General features: G+C 53.7%; 1 protein-coding gene across 2 annotated transcripts in view; it reads right to left on the reverse strand.

Annotated features, from left to right (window-relative positions):
• TANGO6 (transport and golgi organization 6 homolog) overlaps positions 1–10,171 on the reverse strand; it is a 22,028-nt gene that overhangs the window by 9,360 nt on the left and 2,497 nt on the right. For both annotated transcript variants that reach the window (XM_057384202.1, XM_057384201.1), the window contains exons 4-10: positions 9,608–9,732; positions 8,513–8,675; positions 7,890–7,972; positions 5,715–5,827; positions 4,366–4,542; positions 2,844–2,970; positions 2,200–2,379 (exon numbers count right to left, since the gene is read on the reverse strand). In XM_057384202.1, the coding sequence (XP_057240185.1) occupies positions 2,200–2,379; positions 2,844–2,970; positions 4,366–4,542; positions 5,715–5,827; positions 7,890–7,972; positions 8,513–8,675; positions 9,608–9,732 (968 nt within the window). The remainder of the gene's footprint in view (positions 1–2,199; positions 2,380–2,843; positions 2,971–4,365; positions 4,543–5,714; positions 5,828–7,889; positions 7,973–8,512; positions 8,676–9,607; positions 9,733–10,171) is intronic.

The following is a 10,171-nucleotide window of genomic DNA, read 5'->3' on the forward strand; positions in this document are numbered from 1 at the left end:
CTATCCTATCCTATCCTATCCTATCCTATCCTATCCTATCCTATCCTATCCTATCCTATCCTATCCTATCCTATATGATGTTTTTATTCCACAAGCCTGTCATGATCCTGCCTGGCTGACATCAGCTTTCTCCACACTTGGCACCAACACCTTTGGTTCCACAGCCTTCCTGCTTTCCTAACAGATCTTGAAACTAGGAAGCTGATTTTCTCCACACCTTATCTTCTCCCAGACAAGCCCGGAAAGKGGTTGGTTCAGGGTCATTCCAGGTGTGTTGCAAAAAAAAAAGAGGAACTATTGTGCTCCTACTTTGGAAAGCAAAGTGAGAGGGCAACGAGGTCCTATTGCACCAAATCCCAAATTTCCAGCCCCCAGGGCACTGGGTGCAGGCAGCACTTCCTCCCCAGCTGCCAGCTCTGTAAGCACACCCCTTAAGCAAGGRGGGAGGCTGTGGGAAAAGGCTTTGGAAAAGGCTGAGTAAAAGGCTCAGATAGCCTGCTGGGATAACCATTCTAAAAAAAAAAATTCCATTAAACAGTAAAAAAAAATTGGAATATTTGCTTTCACAACACAGCGATATACGAGCTGAAGAGGGCGGTTATATTTAATATAAAAAAGGAAAATTGTGAATCAATAATAGTAGATAGCAACTGAGAAAAACAAAAGCTAAAAATTAAACTAGGAAAAAAAACATTTTAATGTGGGAGGGAAAAAAATTTGAAAAATGAAACACTGGGGCATGGTTATGTCTCAGGCAGGAGGAGAGAATCCTTGCTGCAGAAAATCAAGTTGACCTTGGTTATRGAGGAGAATATGTAAATAAAATAAAATGTGCAGTTGGGGGGGCCACAGCGGCCGCTGTTCCTGGGGTCCAGCTTTGGAAGGATGGATCCCATTTGCTCCCACCCCAAATACCCCCCACACTGCAGAACCTGCTCAAAGCCTGTCCCTGTCCCTGTCCCTGTCCCAGCCCAGGGGCCTCCCTGAAACACAACCCCATCAGGAGGATAATGGATTTTTTGTCTGGATTTCTTTGGTGGTGGGTTTTTATCCCAGACTCCCCACCGGACCCAAAAAGTGGCAAAACCCTTCCCCATTTCCCAGCCCGACCCTCCGGCCCCAGYGGGTGGGTGTGATGGGAGGCAGGTGGGGACAAAGTGCTGCTGGCGGTGTCCCCTCTGCTGCTGAGCACACAAAGGCTCCTTTGTCCCAAAGGAAACGTGAGGAAACCTGCCTGAGCTGTGACCTGAGAATGGTAGCACTGAGAGCTGGCACCGGGGCAGAAACTGCCATAGGGGAGGATGAGGAAAAGACACTGGATCTGCAGGGGATCTGCAGGGGATTCACAGGGGATCTGCAGAGGATTCACAGGGGATCTGCAGGGGATTCACAGGGGATTCACAGAGGATCCACAGGGGATTCACAGAGGATTCACAGAGGATCCATAGGGGATTCACAGAGGATTCACAGAGGATCCACAGGGGATTCACAGAGGATTCACAGAGGATCCACAGGGGATTCACAGAGGATCCACAGGGGATTCACAGAGGATTCACAGAGGATCCACAGGGGATTCACAGAGGATTCACAGAGGATCCACGGGGGATTCACAGAGGATCCACAGGGGATTCACAGAGGATTCACAGAGGATCCACAAGGGAACACCACGCTGCCCTTGGCATCCAGCTGCCTTCCTGACCTGCACAGCTCACACAGTCCAGGGTGGGCTCAGGAGGAAAGATGTGGCATATTTAACAACCCTTTTTGGGACCAGGCTGAAGGAGCCCCAGCAGCCTTTGAAATCACAATATTTAATAAATTTGGTGCTGCCCTTTTGCAGGTGTCGGAGCACAGTTACGCCACGCCAGCCAGGGTGCTCCCATCCAACCTGGTCTTGAACACTTAGAGGGGTGGGGTGGCCACAGCTTCTCCAGGTAACCTGTGCCAGGCCCTCATCACCCTCACAGGGAGGAATTTTTTCCCAATATCCCATCAAACCCTGCCCTGTGTCAAGGGGAAGCCATTCCCCCTTGTCCTATCACTTCAGGCCCTTGTCCAAAGTCCCTCTCCAGCTCTCTTGGAGCTCCTTTACATAYTGGAAGTTTCTCTAAGGTCACCCTGAAGCCCCCTCTTCCCCAKGCTGAGCAATCCCAGCTCCTGGGAGTGTCCAGCCCATCCCCAAGCCTTGCCATGACCAACCTGCACAATGTCAGTGAACACGGTGTCAGAGACGCCTTCACACAGTGCAGCCACGAGCTGCAGGACCAGCAGCTTCCTCCCCTGCCTGGCCTGGTGCTGCTCCAGCTCCAGCAAACTCCCTCCAGGCTCCACAGCAGGGTTTGGAGCCACCTCGTCCTCTGCAGCCACCTGAGTCAGCTCCTGCAGGGAAGGGCACAGCAAGGCAGGGGTTAAACACTGGAACCAGTGCCAGGAACGACAGGTGAGTCCTCACACCACCATCACCTTCCAGCCTTTGGTACATGATGGCCTTGGAGAGTTGTGCACAGCTCCTGGGCATCCCATTCCTATCCTGCCCTGTGACTGTGGGCTGGGGGCACAAAACCCAACCCAGGCCTRGAGGGATCCAAGTGGGATCAAAGGGAACAGGTACAGGGCCCCTCTGTGACAGCCAAGAAACAACAGGGATTATCCCCAGCCTCCAACACACTTCAGACAGCCCAGGGAGGGATGGGAGTTAACCCCTTCAGGAACAGGGCAGCCTCCTCTCCTTGGTTTCCCACCCAGCACATTCTGCACACAGGGATGATCCCTCTTCTGCCTTCTGCCTGTCCTGGGAACCCCTTCCCACAGGGGTGCCCCAACCAGGGACTGGCTGCCCTCACCTTCAGGCAGTGGATGAAGAAGTCTCCAGCCAGACCACTCTTCTGGCAGTGGGACAGGAGCTCCACCAAGCTCTCCACGTGGCACTGCTCTGAGGAGATCTTCTGGTACAGGGCCTCATCTTCGTCACTGGAACAGGTCACTGTGTCACCACCACAAACACACCCAGAACCCCCTGACCCCCAGACTCCAGGGCATGGTGAAATCCCAGTCTGCATTTCCCTGGAAGCCTTCCTTCCCAGCATTTCCCAGCAGAGCCCTGGAGGCAGCTGAGCCAAACAYTGCCCAGGTAATTTGGGCTCTGTTTATTAACTAACCTGTGCTCATTAACAGAAACCATAAGCATGAAACGTACATTTAATCCAGCCACCCCATAAATAACAGGATTAGTGCTGTTTAGTGCTTAGGCAGTGGTCAGAGTGGTGGAAGCAGGGCCATAACAGAASAAGTTTAAAGTATTCCCAGTCTAAGCAAGGTAGAGCTGCTTTTAATTGTGGCCTTCCAGTACCTGAAAAGAGTTTATAAAAAAGTTGGAGAGAGACTTTGAACAAGGGCCTGGAGTGACAGGACAAGGGGGAATGGCTTCCCACTGACTGAAGGTGCGTTAAATGGGATATTGGGAAGGAATTGTTCCCTGTGAGGGTGGGGAGGCCCTGGCTCAGGGTGCCCAGAGCAGCTGTGGGTGCCCCTGGATCCCTGGCAGTGCCCAAGGCCAGGCTGGACGGGGCTGGGAGGAACCTGGGATGGTGGAAGATGTCCCTGCCCATGGCAGGGCATGGAACAAGATGAGCTTTAAAGTCCTTTCCAACCCAAACCAGCCTCTAATTCTAACTCAGGTCAGGAATAGCCTGAAAAGAAGCCAAACCAAAGGTACTTGCAGGGATTTTGCTGTGGGTGCTCCCAGCCCAGCCCTGGGCACAGCTGTACCTCTGCCTGCCCCACAGCATTGCCCTGGGCCCTCCTGTCACCTCCCAGCCCCTCTGTTCACACCCAGCCTCCCTCTGCTGGGTGTCCCAGGCTGCCTGGCTGGAGACTAAAGGCTGCACTTTGCTCCCAGCATGGCCAGCTCTGCCTCTACTTAGAGACCATCTGCCCACACCGGAGGAGCTCCACGGCTGCTCTGTGACACTGGCACTGCCACAGTCTGTGTTGTGACAGTGCCACCTGTGCCCCAGGGACTCTGCTTGTTGTGTCACTCAGACTGGAGGCTGGAGGTTGAATTTGGGGGCCGTTTGGATTGAAAAAGCACATCCCATTGGCAGACTCTGCACAGGCAGGGCTCAGGAGTCAGGAGAAGCAGGCAGGGAGTGCACAGCAATGCTTTTGGGGGCTGCCAGTCAGRGCTCTGCACCATGTCCAGGGAACCTGGGGCTGTGTGGGCTGGGTGAGAGCATCACTTGCCTGGCTCGAGGGAATGAGACCCTGCTGGGATGGCACCAGCAGCCCCCTGTTTGCCCAGGCTCTCTCTGCCAGGCTTCCCCAGGGAGCCCTGACTGACCCCAGAGACTGTCCCATAGCACTCACCTGATGGTTTCCTCCACCACGACAGCAGCACCACCCTCACTGCCCACACGGAGCTGGCACTGTGGGTGAAGGGTGGGCACATGGCTGCTCAGCCCAGCCAGACCCTCCAGCACAGCCAGGGACCGCTCCCGCTCCGCCTTCTCCAGGAACCACAGCAGGATCTCCTGGCATGGGGAGCTGCCAAGGAGAAAAGAGCCAGTGGTGACATTGCTCTGCCCACTGCACCCTCCCTCAGATGTGTTTTGGGATCACTGGAGAGCTCCAGAGTGGCCACGGGCTCTTTTTTGGATGCTCCAGCAGATGAATGCATTTGTGCCTGTTCCCAAGGCGATCAGCAGCACATCCTGCCCTTCTGGTGCTCCCAGATGGAAGGATTTGGGTCCCTCCACACTTCAGGCTGGCAAGGAAGAGAGCAGTGTGAGCATCCCTGGCACACCCTGCCTGTGCCTCACACCGAGGTGACAGGGACTGGTGGCCAAGGGAGAGGAGGAAGGAGATGGGAGCACTGAGGTGGTGTGGGGAGCCCTGCCAAGGAAAGAAGCAGGTTAATGATGTGGAGCAGCCTCGCTGWGCTGTGCCAGGGGTCTGGAAACCCGAACACTTCCAGGCAGCTGCAGGTTCAGTCATCCCTGCCAAATTCCTTAGCAAAGGAAGCAGTGACTGCTGGCCCAGCAGCAGCGTGCACTTGGCACGTTCCACCAGCTTGTCACGGCACTCACTGCTCTTTGAAGTGATTAACGATGCCTTTAATAACAGCAGAGGCCGGGTCTATGCACACCTTTTAGGGAAAGCCTCCACACGCCAGCATCCCCAGAGCACAGCACAACCCCACCAGGAATGGTTTTACCAGGCTGGTCCTAACTCCAGGGAAAGCCTGGGGGAGCAAGGAGAGAGGACAGGCAGCACCTAGTCACCCCTGTACCTTCACTGCACACTACTCACGGCGAGCTGGGCATGCCATGGGGGATCAAGTCCTGATTGTACCAGAGGAGAGTGATCCTGTACTCCCAAGAGGCAGTGCTTGAGCTGTTTATCCAGATTTTATGCTATTTGTAGACCCCTGCAGCCTGTTTCCAGCACCACTACCTCCATCCATTCACAACCATTGCAGAGGCATGCTGTGCTCCCAAGGGCACGCTCGCCTCCACATGGAACATTCTGACTTCAGGGAATTCAAAAAGGAACATGAGAACTGCTTCCTCAGGCACAGGGCTGCTGTGTGCCCTGCCTGTGGTTACTGACTGCTTGGAATRAGAGTGCTCTGGGCTGAGGAGATGGATCTCTGCTCCTGCCTGTGCCCCTGGCTGCTGGAGAAACCCAGCAGAAGCCGAGTACAAATGCTCCCTTACCGTAAGTATGACACATTCTGCTTGGCGAAGGAATAGAGAGAAAAAACCACTCCCAGCACTGACTGTAAGGATCCCAGCAGCAGGCTGGAGCTGTCATTGCCAACCACATACACCTACAGAGAGAAGGGCACAGGGGGAGAGTCAAACACCTGAATGGGGCAGAGGGGAGCTCAGGGCAGCTCTCAGGGATGGTGGTGGAGGATTATCATCCTCTTTCTTTGGTCTGGAGGCTGTTTTCTCTGATTATGCCACATTCCCTATTAAAACTGCCTTCAGCACCATCTTTCTCTGAGCATTTGCTTAACCACAGCAGGCTCCAAGCTACAGGAAGGCTGCAGACAGCATTTGAGGAAGTCTGCTGCTTGAGGGTAAGGTCCTGCCCTACCCAGAGGTGCAAAAGGCCCCTTAGAATGAGCAATCTTTATGGAATTACTGTAAATCTCAAACACAGAGATCAGTCACTATCAGAGCAGCTGGGTTGGTRGGTGCTGAGCTGAGGCATTGGGCTGTGGGGCTCTGGGGGGATTTCTGGGGCTCTGRGAAGATTTCAGGGCTCTGGTCCTGTCCTCCACCTCAGCCAGCTGTCAATGCCCTCCACAAACCCAGACCACCCTTCCCAGCTCACCTCGTTGCTCACAGAGCACAGGAAACACTCACAGAAGCCTCAGTTTCCTTTGGGAAAGGAATTATTCCTTCCTTTTAAAGGAATTATCCAAAACAAAAAGCTGGATAAGGTGCTTTCCCACAGTCAGAGCACTAATGCTGGGAAATTTGATTTAGAAAGTGGTTAAATACCAAACCCTGCCAGCTGGACTTGGGGTTTACTCAGGGTTGCTGTGTTCAGGTCCTGGCTTTGGAAGACTCTCCCTCCATTGATTTTACCTTTAAAAAAGGGTAAGATGGGGAAATAAAGTCTTTTCCCAAGTTCTCCAAGCTGTCTCAGGTTGCCAACTACCTGCTCAGAAGGTGTTGTTCCTTCACAGCAGAGTCCCTCCTCTGTCCTCCCATTCCTCATATCTCCCACTTCACTCCCTTCACCTCTTACCTTTTCTCCACCCCTCAAACCTTCTCCCCACACCTCCAAACTCCTCTCCACACCTCTGGCTTCCTGTTCCCACACCCTGGGCCTCCACAACAATCCCTGCTGCAGKGCTGGAGGTGCCCTGGGGACAGAGGTGCTTGAGGCAGTGTGACAGCAGGAGGGAGATGGTCCCCACAGGGCCCTGCCCTGCCCCATTGATGCAACCAGACCTGTTTTTTTGTTTCTCTTCTCTAATCCCCACGGAGCCATCCCTCCCCCCCAGACCCTTGTGTACACAAAGCCTCCCCCGATGAAGCCCCAAGGATGGTTTCTCACCAAGCATCAAATGACACTTGCTAGGCAAGAAACCCCCCCAAATGTGGGGTCCCCTCACTAATCTGGCTGCTGTCAGGCCTCCAGCTCTCTGCCATAAAGGAGGGACCCACCCCAACCCCCCCAGCGCTGCACTGGGAGGGAGCAGCCCTCCAGACCRGTCTCTGCCTGCCAGCCAGTTACAACAGATCATTACTGGGAAAATAAGACAACAATCCCAGCATTTAAGAGCTTAGCCTGCCTCGGGGCATGCCAGGAAGCAAAGTCACCAGCTTCTGAAATTTGAATTCCTGGACTAGAGATGTCCTTCTGGGTTGGAACGTGCAGCAGGAAGCTGCTGGAGCCTGCAGCGTGGCACTGGGGATACTGGTGGGAATGGCAGGAAATGGGGATTATGAGGGGAGACACCTCCACAAAACGCCCTCATCCTTCATAGGAAGCACAAGGATGGATCCCACCAATCCCACAAATGCCAGAACCAAGATCTGTGCTCCAAGGAAATCTTACAGCTCCTTCCAGKGCCYAAAGGGGCTCCAACAGAGCTGCAGAGAGACTTTGGACAAGGGCCTGGAGTGACAGRACAAGGGGGAGTAACTTCCAAMTGCCAGAGGATGGTTAAAYRGGATATTGGGAAGGAATCCTTCCCTGTGAGGGTGCTGAGGCCCTGGCACAGCCCGTGTGGAGGTTGCGGTATCCTGCAGATGAAGATGAGGTGACTGAGCACGACTGCAGAGACAATGGGTTTGTGTGGTCCATCACACACTGAACTGCTCACCAGCTCTCAAAYCAGCCTTTTTCTCACCCAAAGCAGACATGGTTACCTTGAGCACATCTTCCACACAGCTGCCCAGCTCTGCCTCTGGCACCAGCACAGCCCCTGCTGCCAAATYCTCCAGTGCTAGCTCTGAAAGCAAAGGGCAGAGACCTTTGAGCCCCCTCAAAACAGCCTGGAGCCCCCATGAGCAGAGCCACCCCACTATTCCCTGCACCTGAAAGCACTTCCATAACTCCCTTCCCTCCCCATGGGAAGAAACCAGCTCTCATTAGCTGTGTTAATCATGGTGCAGTGCTCTACACCCCCAAGGACACATGGAAATCAAGGCAGACCACAACTCAGAGATGGATGAATCTCTGGAGAGCTGCTGGTCAGTGTGGGGAAACCATGGCTTCCCATCCAGAAGCCCAGAACAAAGGCATGAATTTCAGGAAGAATGAAATTCATGAAGAATTTCAGGAGTGCATGGCAGAGCCAAACACTCAGCTCCATCTGCAGTAACTGGACTCAAGGAGCAGCAAACACAGTGCAACCAGACAGACTGACGGCCAGCACTGAGAGCTGGGCTCCCACACTCCACAGCCTGGCTGCCAGCCCGAGAAAATTCAGATGGAATGACAAAAAAAAAAGCAGTGAGGAGAGAAAGCAGAGCCCTCTCTGATGCAGTACCTGCAGCCTGGGAGCAGCGGYGGAGCGGGGCCAGCAGGGGCTGGAGCAGATGCCTCTCTGCCAACTGGGGCTGCTCCCGGGCCATGGTGAGCAGAGTGGTGGTGGCCACACGCTGGAACTGCCGCGCTGCTGCTTTGTCCTGGATGTGCAGTAATTCCAGAATCTGCAAGAAAAGCCCACGATAAAGGAACAAGGATCAGCACCCCCTCAGAGGGGGCAGCCTGGCTCCAGGTGTTGCCTTGAAAGGCCAGTTTTTAATAATGACACAGACACGGTTAAGGGGATAAAAAGGGTTTTACCTCGGTATTTGGGATCCCAGGTGCACAACTTGATGGCAGAATGCACMCCCGTGTACAGCACGGGTACAAGTTTTATAGGATTCAGGAATTAGCATATCTATCTAGGATTCCCCAATAAGAAACTTAACAAATGCAGTAATGTCCCCCTATTCTAATGAATCTCCCCCCAGATGAGGCCAGAGCCCAGTTTACACAGGATGTTCCAGAGAGAAGGCTTCACCCAAGGCTGGAGCCTTGGGTTTAAGACAGCACAGGGCACACTGACTCCTTCCTCAGGATGTTTGGCCTCTCTGCCCAGCAGAACTCCTACACTAAGCTGGAATATCAAGCTTCAGGAATTACAAGCATGTGGACTAAGGGTTACAGGGGAATGCACAGAGGGTATAGAAAGCGTAAAAAGGAAAAGCAAAAATCATCAGGCATCACAGGCAGCAGCCAAAGARCTGCCCATGTGCTGCTTTGCTGGGMATCTGGCATGGCATTCCATGTGTGGAAGAGCCAGGATGCCTTTCTGGGCTCAAAGCAGAAGCCYGCACCACTCCCAGAGCCAAAGGCTGGAGGCAGGAGCTCCACACAGAGCTCTGTGCAGCACAGTGCCAAGCACCTCGTGTGAGCAGACAACATCATCCAGCATTTCGACAAAACATGGAAAATTCAAGAGTGGAAACATGTCCTACTGCCAGAAAAACACATCCAGACCGTGCTGCTCGAGGCAGGCCACACTCAAGTACCAGCCCCAGCCTCTCCAAGGCAGGAGCTGGCTCCACAATCCCAGCAGAGGGGACGATGGGCTTACCTGTGGGCACACCTGTCTGTAGTARTCCTCAAGGGACAGGCACTGCTGTGGGCACGCTGCCAGGATCTTCCCAACTGCATCACACTTCCTCCAGTCCAGAGCTGCTGCTTCAGYGCCAGCACCACCTGCAACAGCAGCAGAAATCCCCCATCAGCTCTGACCCACGGCCAGCTCGGGCTGAAGCCAGGTGTTCCGAGCCAAAWATTGGATTTTGAGCTTTTACTGCTCCTGTTAAACCAAGCATCTTTCAGGAGACAYCTGAACTTAAGGATAGAAAGGGGAAAATCGCTGTGCAAGAATTTTGATAATGGAAAACAACTTCTACAGCCAGGTGGGTGAGCCAAAGGGTGGGGAAAGGCTGTGTTTGGATGGTACCATCAGGTTGGAATTGGCTGGAGGAGATTTTGGCACTAAAAACTGTGGGATTCAGCTTTTTGGGGAGCAAAAGCTTCCCTCCCTGGCAGGACATGGAGAGCAGTGGATGGGATGGGATGGGATGATGGGATGGGATGATGGGATGGGATGGGATGGGATGGGATGATGGGATGGGATGGATGGGATGGG

Source organism: Malurus melanocephalus, unplaced genomic scaffold, assembly GCF_030028575.1.
Source record: "Malurus melanocephalus ecotype Western Australia unplaced genomic scaffold, MMel_1.1 scaffold_691, whole genome shotgun sequence".
NCBI classification, from domain to species: Eukaryota; Metazoa; Chordata; class Aves; order Passeriformes; family Maluridae; genus Malurus; species Malurus melanocephalus.